Source organism: Pollicipes pollicipes, unplaced genomic scaffold (genome assembly GCF_011947565.3).
Source record: "Pollicipes pollicipes isolate AB1234 unplaced genomic scaffold, Ppol_2.1 Scaffold_7231;HRSCAF=8579_pilon_pilon_pilon, whole genome shotgun sequence".
Taxonomy (NCBI): domain Eukaryota; kingdom Metazoa; phylum Arthropoda; class Thecostraca; order Pollicipedomorpha; family Pollicipedidae; genus Pollicipes; species Pollicipes pollicipes.
Genome location: NW_023597034.1, coordinates 30117288 through 30137858, shown reverse-complemented (window position 1 = coordinate 30137858; position 20571 = coordinate 30117288). Strand labels below are relative to the sequence as shown.

At 58.1% G+C, this 20571-nt stretch overlaps 2 protein-coding genes across 2 annotated transcripts; both read right to left on the bottom strand.

Annotated features, from left to right (window-relative positions):
- Positions 1-260: 260 nt before the first annotated feature.
- On the bottom strand, positions 261-3788 carry LOC119110207 (sucrase-isomaltase, intestinal). Its single transcript, XM_037233942.1, has 2 exons — positions 3458-3788; positions 261-2836 (listed from the first exon to the last, which is right to left on the bottom strand). The coding sequence occupies exons 1-2, from the start codon at positions 3764-3766 to the stop codon at positions 416-418; spliced, it is 2730 nt and encodes a 909-aa protein (XP_037089837.1). The 5' UTR covers positions 3767-3788; the 3' UTR covers positions 261-415.
- Positions 3789-5513: 1725 nt separating this feature from the next.
- LOC119109977 (LIM domain-binding protein 2) lies at positions 5514-12771 on the bottom strand. The gene is made up of 10 exons (XM_037233722.1): positions 12607-12771; positions 12007-12082; positions 11411-11513; positions 10609-10781; positions 9824-10033; positions 9193-9316; positions 7289-7321; positions 6412-6521; positions 5775-5921; positions 5514-5570 (listed from the first exon to the last, which is right to left on the bottom strand). Exons 1-10 carry the CDS (start codon positions 12693-12695, stop codon positions 5514-5516), a joined length of 1122 nt encoding a protein of 373 aa, XP_037089617.1. The 5' UTR covers positions 12696-12771.
- Positions 12772-20571: the final 7800 nt, after the last annotated feature.

The following is a 20571-nucleotide window of genomic DNA, read 5'->3' as shown; positions in this document are numbered from 1 at the left end:
CTTTGCAAATAAAATCACTATGAATGATTTAGTATTCTTTTAGCTCACAGTTGCAATCGACCTATGCTCTTAAAAGGCCCTTGATCATTATCTGCTACTAAATCCAAACCGTCATGTAGTACTGGAAATGTCATCGCCCAGAGACCGCACATACAAAACCAGAGTCTGATAGCGTTCCGATAATTTTACCATTCCCCTCCCAGCCACGTGTAACCTGTGTTATCGAAACGTCCACAAAAAATGCTTTAGAATATCTTAAATGATTGAGCAATACCTTCATTTATTGGGCAAACATCCTGCGGCCTGCAGCACGCAGCATTTAGTACAACGTCGACGGGCGTTTGCAAACCAAGCGGCTGAACTGCTTGGGATAGAGCGTCGGTTTCGCAATAATCAAGCATAACTGATAAACGTTTCAGGCTTCCAGGTGAACGTGATGACTGTGAGCCATGTCCAGCTTTGTTCGCACAGTCAGCAGGCCGTTGTCGCTGTTGTAGATGACGTTGGAGGGGTCGACCGTGCTGTCATCGGCCATCACAACAGAGGGTGCTGCCGACACGCCGTAGAAGCTAATCTCCGCGATGTATGGTTGCTTCATCCACTGGGTGTTGGGAAACGTCACCTCGTATTCGAGTGTGCCATTCTTGAACTGGAAGATGGCGTGGTAGAACTGGCCGCTCTTGAACGTCCCGGTGGTCTCGCCGTCGTCCCAGAACATCATGCCGTGCGCGTCATCACCGAACACGGCCAGCGAGAACGGGTTGGCTCGACTGGCGGCCGTGGTCGTCTCGTTCTGCTGCATCGGCAAGATGGCGCCGGCTCGGCCGAACACCGGGATCATCTCGTCCATGCCGACGTCGTAGTGGACCGTACCGGATCGCGTAGCGTCACCGTAGGCGAGACCGCCGTCACGAAGGTCGAACCACGAGCCGGCCGGGAAGGTGACGCTGACGGCCGTCATGCTGTCCTCTTGCAGCACGGGCGCCACCATGACGGCGTCGCCCCACAGGAACTGTGTGTCGACGCCGCGCAGCACCGCGTCGCGCGGGAACTGGAACGCCAGCGGCCGCGTCACCGTCTCGCCCATCTCGGCGGCGCGCCAGAACAGCGTGTATAGGTAGGGCAGCAGGCGGTAACGCAGACCGAGCGCGTCGCGCGCCGCCGCAGCCACCGACGGCCAGACGGCCGGGTCCTGTGCCGGCGCGCCGGCCGTGTTGTGGTTCCGGCTGAACGGATAGAACGCGCCTAGCTGCGTCCAGCGCAGGCACAGCTGTTCGGTGGTGGCGCCATTGAAGCCGCAGATGTCGGCGCCGACGTGCGGCATCCCGAACATGCTGAACTCGAGGATGCCGACCACGGAACGCTTCATGTCTTTCCAGCGGGCCGTGTTGTCGCCCGTCCAGTGGGTGGCCCAGCGGCCGGCGCCGACGAACGTGCTTCGGCCAACGATCAGGCTGCGCCGGCCGGCCATCGTCGCCTCGACGGCCGCACGCGTGGCGCGCGCCTCGCTCCAGCCGTACAGGCTGTGCACGTCGTAGTGGAGGTAGTCCCGCGCCGCGCCGCCCAGGTCTGCGTCCTGCACGCTCGCCATGCAGATGGTGTGGTCGGCGAGCGTGCGGCTGGGGTTGGGCGCCGTGCGCACGAACTTGGTGGGGTACGGCGGGAAGTCGAGCGCCGTGCGCGGGCACTGCAGGCCCCCGCGCAGCGAGTTGTGGCTGACGCGACCGATGTTCGTGTCAAAGGCGGACGGCTCGTTCATGTCGATCCAGAAGCCGTCCGGCGCGCCGGCGGCCGCGCGGAACCGGCGGATCTCGTCCGTCCACCACTGCACCGTGCGGTTGGCCAGGAAGTTGGGGTAGAGCGTTGGGCTCTGTGGCCAGACGTGCGCCGCCACGTAGTCGCCACAGCCGGCGCACTGATCGTCCGGCACCAGCGACGCGTTCAGCCACTTGATAAACACGTCCTGCTGCACGCCGCGGTCGACGGGCGGGTACACGCCAAAGTCGGCGGCGATAGTCGGGTCGTAGATGAGCATGAAGCGCACGCCCTCCTCCTCGCGCAGCTGCTTGACGAGCGCCGGCAGCTCGCCGAAGTGGTCCGCGTCGATGGTGAAGTCGCGCTTGCCGTCCATGTAGTCGATGTCCGAGTACTGCACGTCCTGTGGGATCTGCGCCGCCTTCATGCGCGCGCGCGTGTCACGGATCTCCTGCACGTTCTTGTAGCCCCAGCGGCACAGCTGAAAGCCGAGCCCCCAGTAGGGCGGCATCACGGGCAGGCCGATGGTGCGGTGGTAGTGATGCAGCACTTCCAGCGGCGTCTCGCCGAAGAACAGGTACATGTCCAGGATGCCGCCTGTCGTCCGGTACGTCAGCGCCGGCGCGCCGTCCAGCAGGAACAGCTTGTACTCCATCGCGTTGCTGTTCAGGATCAGCACGCCGAAGCTGCGGCCCGTGTCATCCTCGATGCCCAAGAAGAACGGATGCACGCCGTACAGGTTCTCCGTGTCGTCGCCGGGCCCGTGGTCATGCGCGAACAGCGGCCAGGTCACGCCGGCCGCCAGGTCGTGGCGCAGGCTGTCGTGGTTGTTCTCGCCGAAGCCGTACAGGTCGGCGGCGCCCAGCAGGAAGGTGGCCTCGATGAACTGGTCGCTGTAGAGGAGCTCAGGCTGTGAGGTGAGCACGGGCCGGCCGCGGTGCGTCACCTGGACGGCGAACGGCTCGCCGGCGCGCGAGCTCATGTTGACGGCGTACTGGGGCTGGCGCGGCGCCTCAGTCGGCAGCGGGGGCACGTCCAGCACCACCGGCACCTCGTACCGCTCGGCGTCCGCGTCACGGTACTGCAACGGCGAGGGAGTGAGGCTGAACGGAGGCACAGAGCTGAGGAGTCAGAGGCACTGGGGGCAGGTCGGCGGGGAGGGAGACCGGACTCGGCGCGTTCAGTGTGGCTAGCAGGCGTGCATGGTAACGCTTGGAGAGCGCATGTGAGGGGGAAAAGCGTGCAACTTAGGAACGGGAAGCCGAGGGTGGATCGTAAAACAGAAGAACGGTTGTATCATAAGGAGTCGCAATATGGCATGATATGTGACACACATCGTTTCTTTATGTCCGCTTGTCGCGAACAGAGGAAAACAAATTCATGCACGCGCCCGAGCAACCAGCATTCCGTACTAATCGGGACCTTGGCCAACGCATGAATCGCATCACAGCACCCGATGTGACTCGTGCTCCGCTGTTCTGGCACAAATTAACGCCACTCGACCCCCATACCGAGCAATGTTTTTGTTTACTCAGCTGAAGTCCGACGTTTTTTCTCAGCCGCCGCAAACGGCTGATAAGGAGTCCGTCGCGGACAAGGTCACACCAAATGCAGAGCCCGTTCACGCCGTGTACGCGATCGTCACATGGCGGGCCGTTACACATGCCTGCCGTACCCACCACTAAGCTCGCTCGCTGCTCACCGCCAGACCCATCCTGTTGTCGTCGTACTCAGCGACCGTCACGCGGAGCCGCTCCACATCAGCCCCGAACATGGTGACGTTCTCCTTGCGGCTGAGCAGCGCCTCGTACCCCGTGCGGATCACGTGCGCCGGCTCCTCCACCTTGTAGCCGGTGCCCGCGCCAAGCCGGCACCGGCCGTCCTCCCAGACGCAGGCCGAGTACCGCTGGCAGGCGGCCTGGTCGGCCGAGTCGGGCCCGCCCGGCAGCGGACACTCGAGGGCGGCGGCCACTGCCGCCAGCAGCAGCAAGCACCAGACCAGACGGTGCATCGTCGCGCTCGGCAGTGGCTTGGGGAGGAGGTGACGAAAGGGGGTCGTCACGTTCAGCGGGGCCAGGTCAGGTCAGGTCAGTCGGGGTGGGTAAGGGTGGGCTTGTCACGCTCCGGTGGGATTCGGCGTGGATCGACCGAGGGAGGGCGGGAGCGTCGGCAGGCCCGGTGCGGCCGGGAGAGGGGCGCAGCGGCGAGTGGCGAGCCGCAGGGCGGCGGACGGCGTGGAGATAACAGCCGCGCTATCCGGCGCTCGGCCGGCGGCGCCACCAGCCGCCCTGCTCCCGCCGGGCGGCCGTCAGCTGACCTGCGACCAGCGGACGCAGCGGAAGCATGCCGCCGGCGGACAACAGCTGGGGCGTGCCGCCGGCGGACGCCGCGGAGGCGTGCCGCCGGCGGACAACAGCTGGGGCGTGCCGCCGGCAGACGCCGCGGAGACGTGCCGCCGGCGGACAACAGCTGGGGCGTGCCGCCGGCAGACAACAGCTGGGGCGTGCCGCCGGCAGACAAAAGCTGGGGCGTGCCGCCGGCGGACGCAGCGGAGGCATGCCGCCGGCGGGCGGACCCCGGGTCTGCGCCGGCGGTGCCTTATCGGGCCTCGGTGGCGCCTGTCGCACGTGAACTGGCCAGGTGTCGCGTCTTTGACCGGAATGTGTACGCACTAGGGGGGCAGATAGAGGTCGAGACCCTCGCATCCGACGTTCGCGCGTGCCAAGCGCTAGACCAGTACACATCCCACCACCGACGCGCGGTCCAAGCCGTGGTACTCGCCCGTCACGCCCCATCGAAACCGGAACAACACTGGGAGCGCCACATGAACGCGCGTCGGAGGTTTTCCAAGTATGGGAGACGGATGTGGAGCGTCATCCCGTGCTGTGAGTGACAGTTCCGGATTTACCCTCGAGTGAAGCCGGTGTCAGCCCCAGAAACAGGGTCAGTGCCTTTTAAGGATGGCTGGAATTCACGAGGGCGAAGAGATCGTGGCGCCCGTGGCGGCCGCGGCGGTCGTGGCGACTTGTCCGCACTTCACCCCTACGCCAGGGCACGGTCTTCTCGCGCCCGGTCCACCAACCCGCGCGTGTCGCCCCACGCTCCGTCGCAAGACGCCCCGCGCCAGCACGTGCACTATATTACCGTTTGTACATACGGACTCCTCCACTGCAAAAGATCCACATATCGTAGAGACCGGCAAACAGACAGGCGCGCACGAGACTCCGCGATATAACATAGCTGCCAATGACTGAACAAATGCACACACAGACGGGGCCGCGCGCTGGCGCCGCCCAGCCGAGAGGAACACGCGCGCGGTGAGATCGTGACGCCGCGCCGGAGCGGGCCGCGGTCCGGGAGAGGGCCTGAGGCCGAGGCCCCGACCCGACCGAGCCGCGCCTCCGAGCCGCGCACGAGGGCCGCACTCGGCGGCCACCGATACACACGCATTCACACGCACACGCAGGCACCCACAGGCGCGCACCGACTCAAACGTCAACAGACGGACAGGGGACGTCGCCTGCCTCTTCGCACAACGGTCACTTTTGGTAGCCTGAGATTACGGTTGTCCACGGCAGTCGGTCGGCCGGCGCCGGAGGGCCCGTCCCGCCGGCCCACGACATTCCGGGGCGCCCCTTGTCGCGAGCGTTACCGTGCGCCGACGGCCCGCCGCCGCGCACTCCTCCCGGCCTGGCCGCGGGCCCGACCGGTCCGGCCGCCGCCCTTCTGTCTGTAGGTAGGTGGGTGGCCGCCGCCGCTCACTGGCCGACTGCCGGCGACTTCTTGTCCGAGTCCTGCGAGTTGGGCGTGGAGGCCTGCGGCGGCGGCGGCCGCTCGCCGCTGGTCCAGCTGCCGCCGGACGTCAGCGGCGAGGAGGTGTAGTTGTTCTCGTCAGCGGCGGGCGCAGGGGCGGAGCCGGGGCCGGGCGCGGGTCCGCCACCGCCGCCGCCTCCGCCGCCGCCGCCTCCGCCACCACCACCGGCACCGCCGGCGCTCCCGCCGCTGCCTCCGCCGCTCCCTCCGCCACCTCCGCCGCCGCCTCCTCCGCCGGCGCCACCGCCGCTGTTCGGCTCCGACTGACTGTTCTCCAGTCGCGTGATGAGTCGCTCGTCTTCGTCCCCGAACTCGCCGCCCATCAGCGACGGCTCGCCCACCACCATCACATCCTGAGGCATCATCGTCATCATCGGACAGCGACCATCAGCGAAGGCCCGACCCATCAAGACCAGCAGCATCCCAGTCATCGTCATCGAGGGAATCAGTCATGACCGCCGGCCACCTGCCCCCTCATGAATCATAACGTCCTATCACGTCATCATCACCACTGCCAGTGATGCCGTGACCCCCGGCATACAGGAGGTGATGTACAGAGGCAACGAGGGATCAGCGTCCGGCTACCCATGACAGAAAACACGGACTTGCTATAAAAACTCAACTATGACCAAGAACGGAAAAGAAAACAAAAAGGCGCCCATCTAAGGCTAACCAAAATAAAGAGCAAAACCAGATAAGCGAAAGAACCTAACTAAAAACAGAACAGTGAATCCTCGCAAGCAACGCTCCATCACAACAAACCCAAGCCCCGAACAGAATAGAAAATCTCCGACACACGAGGTCGGAACGGTGCCGAGCCACGAGCGGGAGCCTTACACTGACTTGTCCGGCTAGGTTGAAGGGCGGTCGGCCCTTCTTGGTGGCGGCGGCTGCGCCTGCCGCGCCCGCCGCGCCCTTCCGTTTTCGCCGCTTGCTGGGCGGACGCTGATTCTCTGCGGGCCGGGGACGGGGGGCGTCAGCCGGGCTCCGGATGGGGGGACACGCGAGAAAAGAGGGGCTGGTGTCAGCGCGGCGACAGGGAGAGACGGCCAGTGTCTGGTTCGGTGGTGGAGGATGGTCAACGCGGATGGGGACGAGGTTCTTGGCTGTGGGATGAAAGCTGGCGGTACCGTTCTGGTCCGGTTCTGGGATCACTGTGCTCGGTGTACATGCTACCGTAGGTGACTTGGGCGCCGCACAAATTACGCAAAATTGAGTGGAATAAACGGACCGAGCAGCCCACGCCGGCACAAACCAGAGACAATATTGAATCAGATACAGATGATGTTAATTAAGTCGGTAATGCAGTTCAAATTAGCCCTCGTGGTTCCCCTGGTGCTCCCAGGCCAGGTCTCAGCAGTACCGACCGCCAGCATAGGCTGACGGCTGGGGTCTGAGTCTGGCCAAATCACAGTTCCACCGCGACACGCTAACCTGACGCACAACGACAGTTCGCGCGAGTCCATCGCGTTATTCCCCATGCGCGCGCGTAACAACGCAGCAACACACGGAAACAGCAAAACACAACAGGAATCGGTTCATGCAGAACGGCGAGTGCCACCGGCCCGGCTGTGCAGCCAGCAGTGTGGGCGGGGCCAGCTGCCGCTGCCGCTGCCGCTGCCGTGCAGCGCCGGCGCGCAGAGCTCCGCGTGCCCGTGCCTCCACCCATGCGGTTAGTGCCTGTGCCGAGCGCGTGGCAGCGCTTAGTAGCCCAACATACCTTCCGGTTTGCTATGGGGGTGGTTTGGCCCACCTAAACGGCGAAACACAAAAGAGCAAATCAATAAAGCGAAACAAAACGGCAACCAAAACCGCCGCATGAACACCCAGCAGCGGCCACATATGCGAGAGCGGTCCTAATACAGCCGGCGGCTGGCTCACTCGGTCGACCTCAAGCGGTCGTCACCACGGCCGCCTCTCGGGAGAGAGCGCCACCTCTGTCCGGCCCCACCTTACTCTGACCACATCACTGGTCGCTGCACACGGCCCGCACGCTGGCGGAGCCGAGGCCAGTAAATGGACAGTGGCCAGGCAAGCGACGCCACCAACAGGCACGTATGACAAGAAAATCGTAAAATGGCCCCACGGGCTTAGCGCCGGGGCCGTAGCAAATCGGCATGGAGATAAGATAAAACGAAGAAACAAAAGAAAACAAACAAAACATACGCAGGGATGGAGCCTTTCAATGCTCACCAATTTGGTCAGCGCCCGCCCATCACCCGGCTAGAGGCCTGCCACAGGGTTTCAAAAACGAAACGTGCGTATCTCGTTCTGCGGGTGACAGTGGCTGGTTTAATGTTGTCTTCTGTTTAGCCCCCCTGCCTGGCTATGGTGAGCATACAACCGCAAACCGTCACTCATCGCATAGCTGGATGAAAAGGATCATATCAGAAACAACACCAGTTAATCTCCAATGCACTGTATGGTTAAAAGCGTCATACTACTTCGTTCTCAGTCCTATTGTGCCTCTAATCCAATCCTAGGGATTGTTTGTTGCCGCGAGCACCTCACAGAGGCTGTGAGCCCTCCCGTAAATATAATATTTGATGGCTAAAGCGACGATCCTATTCCTTGATCACGTGCCGAGGGCCTGAGCAAGCTCCCTAGAAATGCTACTAACTACTCACTGGTCCTTGGGCACAGGCTTGGCCGCTGAGACCGCCACGAAAGTCGCCGAACGCGCAGATCAAATCGTTATGGAGAACTCCCGTTATGCAACGGCCGTGGCGAGACGCCGAATGATGTTCAAGTTCCAAATATTACCGCCAACACGCGGGCCATTCTCCAGATACAATATCGGTCCGAGTGGAGTTCACCAGATGACACACGCTCGACCTCCGCGGGGCCATTGATTAAAGCAAGACTTAGCATCTAGTGAGTTGAAGCTTGCGCCTTAGTAATACAAGCTTGGCACAAGACACAAACCTAAACAATCGTCTGATCGCCCTGAAACATGTGTTTAACTTGATAATATTCACACATTTCAATCTCTACACGCTCAGCCTTCCGGTAGCAAAACTGTTTGCGCTGTCTCGAAAACTTAATCAAGCATATTTCAACACCGGTCCGGCTACCTGGTGAAGCGGCCATCCGTGCTCTAAAGCCCCTTGAGACAGCTCTCAGCTAAACTGGCCGTTTGGTGTCGTTGACTATTAGAGCTCAGCACGTCGTCAACCCTCCACACGCCGCCTGTGTACAGCTGATTAGTCCGGGAAGCAAAGCATTAACGCTAGCCAGCGCGCGCCGCGTCTGCCCGCCTCGAAAACACTGGAGAGTAGATGACGCCATCTGGTGACAGTGCCAGACGCGCCAGCTCCGGCACAGACGAGTCTGGCTGGCGGTGCCAACTGTTTTGAGCTTTTATGTTACTAGCGCTGACATGAACCAAACTGCTTTCGGAAACCCCCGTTAATCCCCGGCAGGTGCGCGACGAGCCCCCAATACCGCACAACAACGATACATTTCCCGAAAGGGCCCGGGCGCCACTAACCGGCACCTCCATCGTCGCCAACCAGGTGGCGATACCTGAGCCAGTTTTCAAGCGAGGGGTTTTGGCGTAGCTGGCCCGCAAACCCCGGGGGAGAAAGGGGAGACGGCGCCGCCTCCCACCCTCTGCCCACCGACCTGGCGGAGCCACCATCCGCTGCCACTTCTGGAAGAGCGTGGTCTTGAGGCAGTCGCGCGGGCTGAGCGAGTACGCCTTGTGGCGCGTCATCAGCTCCTGCATCGGCTCCAGGATGACGCATAGCTGCCGGTGGAGCACAAGCGGCGTCAGCTGTTTCGACGACAGGACGACACACAGCAGTACTGCGCCCCGCCCCGCACTGCGAGGAGTCGCATGCGATGCACAACACTGGGTGAGCCGGCGCCAGACAACGCCCCCGCGGTTCACAGCCCGTCAGTCGACGACCGTCCGGCAGGCGAACGTCCACTGACCGCTCAAAGACAGGCGACCGTCCACTGACGGCCCATAGACAGGCGACCGTCCACTGACGGCCCATAGGCATGCGACTGTCCAGTGACGGCCCAGACGTAGGCGGCCATCCACTGACGGCCCACAGACAGGCGACCGTCCACTGATCGCTCACAGACAGGCGACCGTTCACTTGCCGTTCACAGGCAGGCGACCGTTCACTGACCGCTCATAGACAGGTGACCGTTCACTGACCGCTCACAGACACGCGACCGCCCACTGACGGTCCACAGACAAGCGACGGTCCGCTGATGGCCTACAGACGGGCGACCGTCCACTAACCCGCAGGTAGTTGAGCGTGACGTTGGTCAGGCCCTGGCGGGTGATGTTCTTGCCGAGCTGCTCGGCCAGGCCGGGGTCCTGCTGCGCGTGCAGCGCTAGCACCGAGCGCGGGATCAGCTCCTTGACGCCGCGCGTGGCGAAGTGCCACGACTTGATGCGCATCAGGTCGTCGAAGGTGAACTCGACGATGAAGCGGCCCTCGGTGCACACCTGAGCGGGAGGGAGGGGGGTGAGAGGGTGGGAGACCGCCGCAGATGGCGCGGTCGTCCGGCTTGGACAGTCCGTCCACACAGCCCGCCGCACAGCCGCCAGCAGAGGTCTGTGGCCGGCCTACAGCCCGGGCCACACCACGCCGGCAGCGTAGACAGGTGAGGCCGGCGGACGGACGACAGCGCGCGGCGAGCAGCGGCCCACGGCGCAGGCTATGCGAGAACGGCGGCGACTTCCTCCGGCGGGGCAAAGCCAGTGATCATCAGGGGACAGACTCAGCTAGCCGTTACTTTAAGCCAAAAGACCAGTCCTAACATGGACCCCAGCGTGTTCATAATCCATCAAAAGATGCCCGCAAAGTGCAGAAGAGCCCATAACAAAGTACCAGAATCTATTGCCTGCACAGACCGGATCAAGACAGTTCTTAGAGCACACCACATGTCATTCCTTGACTGACATCAGATGGCCGAAGTAATGGGTCAGCTTCACAGTGAGTCACGCCATCCAACACTTCACCGCGCACCATGTGGCGACTGCGCCCCGTCACCGCCAGAGGACGCCGGCGCGCGTCTCACCTTGGCCAGCAGCGGCTTGCCGTGGTGGGTAACCATGGTGGCCTGGTCGCAGTCGAGCGTGATGCTGGTGGTGTGGAACGACTCCTTGGGGTGGCGCAGGCTGAAGTACAGCTCCGTCACGCCGCCCTCGAAGATGCTCCGAAAGTAGCGCGGGATGAGCGTGCGGCCGATGGCTGCGGCGCAGGCGCGGTCAGCGGTCAGACGGCGGCGGACGCGCAGCACGCCAGCCAGCCCCGCACTCCGGTCCGCTGCTCCGGAGACCTGCTGACAGGCGCCCCGAGCGGTGGCGGACGCGCGGCACGCCAGCCAGCCAGCCCGCACTCTGGTCCGCTCCTCCAGAGACCTGCTGACAGGCGCCCCGAGCGGCGGCGGACGCGCTGCACGCCAGCCAGCCAGCCAGCCAGCCCCACACTCTGGTCCGCTCCTCCGGAGACCTGCTGATAGGCGCCCCGAGCGGCGGCGGACGCGCGGCACGCCAGCCAGCCAGCCCGCACTCTGGTCCGCTCCTTCGGAGACCTGCTGATAGGCGCCCCGAACGGCGGCCGCCCCAACCGGACGGCGGCCATTACCAGCGGAGGAGCTGACGCCCAGCACGTGACGAAGCTAGCGGCGGCTTTGCCGATGAGTGAGAGAAATCAGGAGAGGGTGCCCCGAGCACACTGGATCTAACCCAATTTCACAGGCGCACTGCCTGTCCAGTGCTGCTGACAACAGCGCATCGGCAAGGTAGGCCCGGCGAAGGCCTGTAGCCCGTCCCATGGCTAATGGACAAACGCTGGCAGCCGGCCGGCGCGCGACGTACTGTATCGTTTGGGTCCATCCTCCAAACAGAACGTGAGGGTGAGCGTGGCATCGTCCTCGAAGAACTCGGTGGCGAAGGCGTCCCACCACAGGCTGTCGCTGTCCTGAAACGGAAGACGTCAGAGTTACGCAATCGCTCGCACGCCCTGGTCCTGGAGCCCAGCAAGTCTCGTAGGTTGGAAATGTTGTTGTTACTTAGGACCTCGCGGAGAACGAAGTATCCCCTCGGGGAACGGGTGTGTTTGGTACTAAGAACACCGAAACGGCAAAACCCGGGCCAAATCCCAGCGCACAGACTGGCACGTCACGTACATATATACACTAGTACACGGGCAGAGGACAAAGCGGTGGCCACGACGACAGATACACCAGCGCGATCTGGAGACGACACCAGCCCAGATGGAGCCGACCAGTCCATACGCGACCAGTGCAGACCGCCGCAAAAGGCTCCGCACGTGCAGCGCGTGTGGAGCCGCCGGTCCGCGCCTCGTGCGGCTCCGAGCAGTCCGATGTCGGACGCGACCTGACCCGCTCAGCAGCGCGACGACCCGCAGACGCGCCACTCAGCGTGGCGGCGCGAGCCGGCCCGGCCGTTACCTCAGACTTCTGCTGTAGCCGCTTGTTCAGCTCGTGGATCCTGTAGTCGGGCTGGTTGAAGTAGGGCGTGTGTCGTCTGTAACCGAAGGACGGCCTCGCTTTACGAGTGTCAAACGCGCGGTGTCAGGAAGGTTTATATGCAAACGCGGCAAACGGGATGAGCGCAAACATGGTTTCCGTGGGAAAAGACTATGAATAGTAATGCTCGCATCGTAACCACACTCTCATGCTTCTTCATTTACAACGTTTCATACCCGTGGCCAACGAGCAATATCCGCGCCCCATGCAGTCGGGGTACCTTACGTGACACCGCATGATTCCGTTGCAGAGCGGATACAAATGGAATTCTCCCATCCCGGAGCTCTCACCATGCACATAAAGCCGATGTGACTACAGCGAATGACAAGGGATGGGACGCAGTAGCGAGAGCACGGTGAGGCACCGGACTCTCACGCGCCGGGACCCACAGAGGGCCAGACAGCTGGTCAGCTGACACGACCCGAGGTTAGTCGCGGCCGCCGCCACCGCCGCTACCACGTCACCACCCGGCCGATTCACCAGCCCGAGTCCCCCTCCCCCCGCCGCTGCCCGTCTGCTCACCCGTGGTCCATGCGGTCGGGCCCCATGTGTCCAGGGCCCATGTGGCCGGGCCCCATGGGGCCGCCGGGGCCGTGCATGGGGCCGCCCATGTGCTGCGGCCCGAACGGCGGCCCGCCGTGCGGCGGGAACGGTCCGCCGAAGGCCGGGTGGTGCGGTCCGTGCGGCGGCCCGAGCGGTGCGAACGGCCCGCCCATCGGCGGCCCGTGCAGCAGGCCGGCCGGCCCGCTGAACGCGCCCGGGTGCGGCCCCGGCGTCGACACGGCCGGGAACGCCGGCGGCCCGCTGGCCGGCGGCGTCGGGTACGGCGACGGGCCGCCGGCCGGCACCGGCGACGCCGCGAACGGCGTGCCCGGCGCCGGGTGGCCCGGGCTGGCGAAGTGCGGCGGCACGGCCGGCGGCGTGAAGCTGTTCTGCGAGTGCGGCGTGCCCGGCCCGGCCGGCACGAACTGCGGCCCGCCCAGGCCGGCGCCGTAACCGGGCGTGCCCGGGCCGGGGTGCACCGCCTCCGGCCCCGGCGCTGCCTTCCAGCCCAGGCCTGGATCCGAATCCAGGGTGGCGAGAGCGGCCAGCGCAGCCAGGGCTCACGGCGGGAGAGCACCTGCGGCAGGCACGCGACGGTGACGTCACACGTCCGACACGCGACACACGCTGCCACGGCTCGCAGACGGGGCTCGCGGTGGGAGAACATCCGCCAGACACGTGAGAGTGACGTCATACACAGGTTACAGGTAGAGCTGACGACGGGTCTCCCCATGAAGTACGTCACAATGATGTCACTAACCGTCAGGCCGAGTGGCGGAGAAGTCACGCACACCGACAACAACATCACAGTAACGAAAATGTAACTTACACTCGAATGATAAATTAGGTTATCAGGATTCAATAAAAGTTATATCAGGATTCCGACGGACTTAGAGACCGATTCGGATGGACGGGAAACTTCGGTAACCACAGCAATGCCCAGCCGCAGACGCCGCCTGCCAGCACGGCGAGAACCACCTGTTGGTTAAGTGCCACTGGTGAAGTCAAACCGATTATGTTGTTACGGAGGGTACAGAAATGAGCGGCAACTCCAACACGCATTTGTCACACAAAATTCTGGAACAACAGTAAAGCACCTGCAGGACAGCACAACTGCTAAAACAGATAAGCCATGAGCAGCCTTGCACGCTAGAAGAACAAGCCTCCCAGGCGGCTTCTCAGGGATTCACCAAGCGCCTTGACCTCGTGACAGCGCACGCCACACACTACACGGTGTCATGCTAGCGACCGGCGGGCGCGCGTGTAGCCGAACAGAAACCTCGACATGGTCCGTCAGCGCCACGTGCCGGCGGCGGGTCGGTGGTGCGCACCTCGGGAGCGATCAGCCCTCGCGCGGCGCTGCGGCCGGTCCCGCCCCTCCCCCGGCAGGGCCAGCCCGTAAGCCAGGTCAGCTCAGGTCACACTTGAGCGGGCGGCCGGCGCCACGCCGCCACTGCCGCTCACTGTGGCCGCGGCGACCGACGCGCTCGGTACGCGGCATCGCCAGATAAGTCGGGCCGCCCGGCACGGGAACGGCAGAAATCGATAGGTGCGCGTGAAGGTGGAGGCGACGCCGCACAGTGGGCCTGTCGTGGCCAGAACGTGGCCAAAATCGGTGTGTGGGTCAGGTCTTCCAGCGGAATTTCAAGCTGATCGAATGGGTTTATTCTACAGGTTATTTTGCAGGAGTTACCATGCTTACACGACAACGGGAAAATGGAGCAGGGCAGTCAAATAGAAGACAGAACACGAACATTTCCGGACGACAACCATGTTATGCATTTTCCTCCATGTAAATGTGCTTTCTCTTTTACCAATCCTCCAAAAAAGCCTGATTTTTAACAGAGAAGGTGTGGATGCTCGGTAGCTCGTGGCGAGACCCCTCTCTCCACAAGCGCCGACGAGACAGCTCACCTCTGTGAGGCGCTGAAAACCGTTCGCGTTCGTGCCCCACCTGTGACCCCTCGCGCAGCTAGGAAACCGTTCCACCGGTCCGAGGGCACACAGAGCGACAGCTCCGCACGCCCCCAGCTTAGCCCAGTCAAGCGAGCGGCCGGTCAACACGCAGCACTCGCTGTAGAAACAACTCAGAGAACTAACCCAACTTCCGCTGTTGGTAATGCTGCCATCGCATAACATTCAACATTAAATAATCCTCAGGCTATTGGCTAACATGAAGCACCGATGTCAGTGACACACACCAATTTTTGTTTAAACCTTTGACCAAGAGAATCGGTACGATCAGGCTTCGCTGGGTCACCTTACACGCCAGTGCAGTCAAATGACATATTGCATCCCTTTCAGGCACATGCTAGCACATGGCCAATGCAGTTTAGGCCGGGATTCCAAGCATCCAAAAGCGACAGCATGAATACTTCAGGACGTGCTCATGCTTTGTTTCATTTCATCACATCCAGTTACAAATATTATTGAATACAGTGATAAACAGACAGCCATGCTCAAAAGCAGAGAAGAGCATCTTTTATTAAGATCATTTCCCAAGCATACTCAGCTGCTGACAGCAGTGTGTCATGAAATACAAAATTGGCACATCTGAGCACAAGTGGGCTGGGTGATGCACCCAGGATTCGCAGCTTGTGACCCTTTCACTCTCATTTCTGTGATGAGTCAGTGAAATTTGTAAACTTGACTGCATGCAAAGCTGCAAAGTTGACTGCATCAACTTACGTCTCACGCATCGTAACTACCTGCCTAAAATTTCCATACAAGAATGAAGCTTGAATAAAACAAGGCAAACAAACCAAACAAATGAATAACTGGAAAAGGGGAACAGAATGTAGCTTCTCAAAAAAGCATCATCAACAAAATGATGGTGATTGCTGGTATGAGTTGTCACCTAATCACGCACATCTACCCATCATAAAAATGCCCAAGACAGACATTGACTATAATATGTAAAAATGACATCTGAAATCAGACAAAAGGCTAAAATTAGTGAAATGGACACAGATACAAGAAAAAAACCTAAAATCAAGAAATGTACTCAATGCTTTATAGGCATCCTATATCCTCCGAATATAAAACTAGCAGTTATTACTGTCCAATTAAAGCAAGCTGCTACCATTCACTGGTTACTTTTCAGAGCAATATTTTCATCAGAAAAGCTGCCACAAAGCGATACAGCAGTTACAGCAGTGCCTTGCAGCTCTTCTGCAACCATCTGTGCTTGTTGCTTAGTGTATCTATTTTGTGAGCATACTGATGAAATAATTCACACAATTAGAAAAGTGCAGCATGCCTAACAGCTAAGGCATGGGAAGTCACAGCTTTTGCATTGCTATTGCACACACAGCAATACAGATCTTCATAGGCATCCCATATGCCACTGCCCAAGGGTACAGGAGCTGGTTAGACAAGGTGGGGAGGGAGAGGCTAAGCCCAAACCCCTCGGAGAAGCCAGCATTGGCCTTATGGCCATTGACTACACAGAAATAACTGAAAACAGCTATCTGTCCTTCAGCTTTGCAAACTTCTATGCTACCTATGAGTACAGTAAAAGATGACTGATGAATGATATAAAATACCCATGACTAATTTTGATGTCATTTATGATAAAACAGTCAACTGAGTCCATGTTGTATGTTGTGACCATTGTCAGTGCTTGAAAACAGGGCACCAATTTTCAAAATTTTAACATCATACTTCTTTGGCATGATCTTAGCTTTGAAATACTGCTAAGAATAAGTATTTACCTTAATTAAACTCAGTGACCTGGGTACCAATATAATATAATTTTGCCAGATAATTGATAAGGGTACAATGAGTCAAGTCAACATGATGGTCACAACTATAAAAGATTGCTGTTTACCTTTCAATGCTAAGTATTTTTTTCATATGTAGCATGCCAAGGAAGGAGACCCAAAAGTTATGGCCTGCGCCTGAGTCAAGAGGTTTTTGCTAGACAATTGATGATTGGACCAAAAATTTGATCAAAATTCACAGGGCTGTGGGAACAATTTGGTATTTTGTCTTAATGAATTCATAAGTTGTGTCTGTAGCCTGCATACCTACCTGTCTCACAAGAAATGACAATTGTAACAAGATTGCAAAGCCAACAACCCAGACAAGACAATATGCCTAACAAGGTATAAAAAGAAGCGATAAATACATTTTCTTTGATGATGTGGGCCTGGGACCAAGCTGACTAGAAAGATCATATGGTCCCTACAGCAAATTTTATTTACACTTGAGAGTGTGCTGCATGATCCCATGGGGCTGTGCCTGCAAATAAATATTTCAGTCTTGCCTCCACTAATATGAACAGAAAATCCTGCTTAAAAAGAATAGTAAGCATTCAACAAATTTGACACAATTTGAACACTTGTCACCTCCATGTCATGTGCTGCATTGTCACACTATGGAATATCATAATGTGGTAATGAAAGTATGTCAAAGTGGCATCCACCTTCAAGAAGACATGTTCTACAGATTTCAAGCATACTACAATGAAAAGGTACAGCATAAGCCAAGAAACTGGGCAAAAAATGGGAAAAAGGGGAACAAGCTGAAACGTATTATCTTAAGACCTTTGCATAATTCATACTTGACAAGCACAATCTCCATGACCATGAGAGTTGAGTGCGTACCGACTCGGCTATCCGCAACGAATATGCCGTCTAGCGACAATCTAGCTTACGGGGTTTCGAGCCTTCGTGAGGCGACAAAAGGAGACGACTCAGGCCACACAGGCTCAAAATTCAACAGAAAAGTTGGATGATTATTCAATATTGATAACATGTCATAATAAGCAGTAGCGACCAACACTTATTACTTACTACGGATAAATTGCCGCCGCCGTTCGTGAAGATATGGTGGGTCATCGACCACTGAACTCTGAACAAGGCAATCGAAATACAAGGTTTTGTGTGACGAGTGCGTCTATTTCGCTGGTATGGGCGGCTGGAATCTCGTGCCCAGAATAACACCGAAATAATGAAACAAAATATTTATTAATCGGAGCTTCAACTGCGATTTTGTACCATTTTTTAATCACGTATCTGAAATCACAGCAGGAATTTTGAAAACCTGCAAATTTCTGTAATCCTATTCCATGCAAGTTATGGAAAATGCAGACAGCCCCATGCTCCGAAAGCACAAATGATATCAATAAAATACAGGCAGTGCGTATACAACCTCCAAAACGGAGGACGGTCACGCACCGGGCTTATACACCCTCCAAAACAGAGGGCGGTTACGCAACGGGCTTACACACCCTCCAAAAAACTTTCAGATGGCTGTATGCGTCAAGCATACGCGGATTGGAAGCCTTGGATGGAAGAAAGTGCGGAAATGCAGAATCCCGTGTGAAAAGTCGGTTCTATGCGTGATAGGCATCAAACGATCACAAAATCCATCAACTCACTCTGAACCATTTATATCATCATCACAAATTTTCGGCCGCCGTGGCCGCGTCTCCAATGGATGAATGGTCAGCGTGCTGGTCTCGCACGCGGTTCGAATCTCGACGACAGCCGCTGCGAAATGACTGGCTTTGTGGTCTATCGATGCGGCGTGATGATACCAACTCGCTTCAATTCTAAGCGGAATGAATTCTAAGTAGAGATTTTCATATCGGACATCATCGCAGTTTTTAATGCTAGGGGAACGGAGTCCACACTCTACAAAGTTATTGAGGATCCGTGAAGGTTGACGGCAAGTCCACATAAGTGTGGCACACTGAATAGCCAGTGGAAATGACGCATACGACGGCGGAGGCATGAATAATTACGTTCAGCAATTGCGCGTAAAAATTCATCGGCGCGTATTTAACTGCTGCTAAAAGGCAAAGGCACCAAGGCCAATAGGGACGGAACCTGAGCGGTCATGGGTGCCGCAGACCAGCACAGTGGTTCCCGTCTACAAGTATAGGGTCCTCAGACCAAGCAAAAATAACTCAAGACCAAAGTAGTGGGCCCGTAAACGATCGGTAGTGTCTCGACAGACTGACCTACGAAGCCCCGGTCATAACACAGGACCTTCAAAGCAAAGGGGAATTATTCAAGACTATTAATTAATACCCCTGTGCAATCAAGAGTACACGGACAGGTTTACAGCACGAGTCGCGATAAGAGTGAGAAGTCAGCCGCAAATGAGACCAAAGGAAGAGAACCATCGATCAAGGTAGGGGGCCCCTGAGCACCGAGCGTCTCCGTGTCTTACCTTATAAGAGCCCTAGCAACGGCACAAGACCCTTCAAGCAAGAAGAAAGTACCTGATATTTATATGAAGAGCCCTTGAGCAACTTAGTGCACTCTGGCATATGCGGCCCCGGAAAAAGTGTATGTAGCCTTTCGGGCGAATGGGAAGAATCCGTGAAGGAAAACCCGATTGATCAACAGTGCTCAAGCATGGAGGCAGATAGCGTCCCAGCAGCACATTGGGCCCTACCAAAAAATGGGAAGAGATCGAGGGTAACGTGGAAAACTCCTTAGCGCTCAGATGACGCAGGAAGTGGACATATAGGGACAGGCAGCCAGCAACATAATGCCTCTAGACAGCGTAATGAGTCCCAAAAGTTTTCCCAAGCAACACTCTCTCACTCAGCGAAGAATGAACTTCGTTTACTTATGAACTTTTTACTTTTGCTAGCATTGGTTCTTGGTAATCTGTAGGCCCAAATGCATCCAATTTTGCTGTGCTTTTGTTGTAAGGAAACTGTCCGTCCGGCCGTTTATGGGCCCTTTCGGAGCCTTTAGGCTTCTTCGGCATGGACATGGGACATGGTCCTATGCCTCCCCCTCCCCCCTCTCTCCGACCCTCTGCGTCCGCCACCGGCCCGAGCAGCTGAATAAATGGGCCCGCTAACAACATAAGGCCATCCATTCAAATAAGAAATACTCACGACGCAATGTGCAGGGCTCTGAACGATCGAGTGCGCCAGGACAGGTTAACATATGGGGCCCCCGTCAAGAGCTTGGGGCCCTCCATTCAAATAGGAAGAATTCAAGACCCAATACAGAGGACCCTCGAATGATCCAGTGCAACAGAGCAAGTAAACATGTAGGGCCCGGTCAAAAGCGTAGGGCCCTCCATTCATCTAGGAAACACCAAAGACCCAATGTATAGAGCCCCCGAATGATCGAGTGTGCCCGAGCAAGTTAACAAATAGGGCCCCCAACAAGAGCGTAAGGCACCCCATTCGAATGGGAAGCACTGAAGATCCTAAGTAAAAGGCCCCAGAATGATTGAATGTGTCCGAGTAGCGTAGCAGGAGCCCGACAAGAGCGCAGGGCCCTTCATTCAATTAAGAAGTACTCAAAACCCAGTGCTGAGGGCCCCGAAACATGGAGTATACCCGAGCAGATTATCAGGTGACCCAGGCAGGTGTGCAGGGCTCTAAATTCAAACACCAAGACACAATATATAGGGCCCCCGAACAATCCAGTGTGGCCGAAGCGACGAACAGATGGGGTCCCCGACAAGTGTGTAGGTCCCCCCATTCAGATCGGAAGTACCCAAGACACAACGGGAGAGCCCGCGGATATTCGAGTGCCCGAGCAGGTTAACAGATGGGGCTCCGGCAAGAGCGTAGGGCCTTCTGTTCAAAAGGGAATTACCCACGGCACGATGTAGAAAGCCCCGAATAACCGCTTGCGCCAGAGCAGGTCAACAGATAGGGCCCTCGAAAAGAGCGGAGGGCACTCCATTGGAAAAGGAAGTACCCAAAACCAGACGTGGAGGTCCCCCACGATCGAATGGGCCCGAGCAACTTATCAGATGGGGGCCCGACAGCAGCTTAAGGCCCTCCATTTAAATGAGAAGTACCTAAAACGTCATGCGGAGGGCCCTGAAAAATGAAGTGTACCCGAACAGTTTATCAGATGACCCCGACACGGGCAGAGAGCCCTAAATACAAACATCGAGGACCAATGTGCAGGGCCCACCAGCAATCTAGTGTGGCCGAGGAGGCGAACAGAGGGGGCC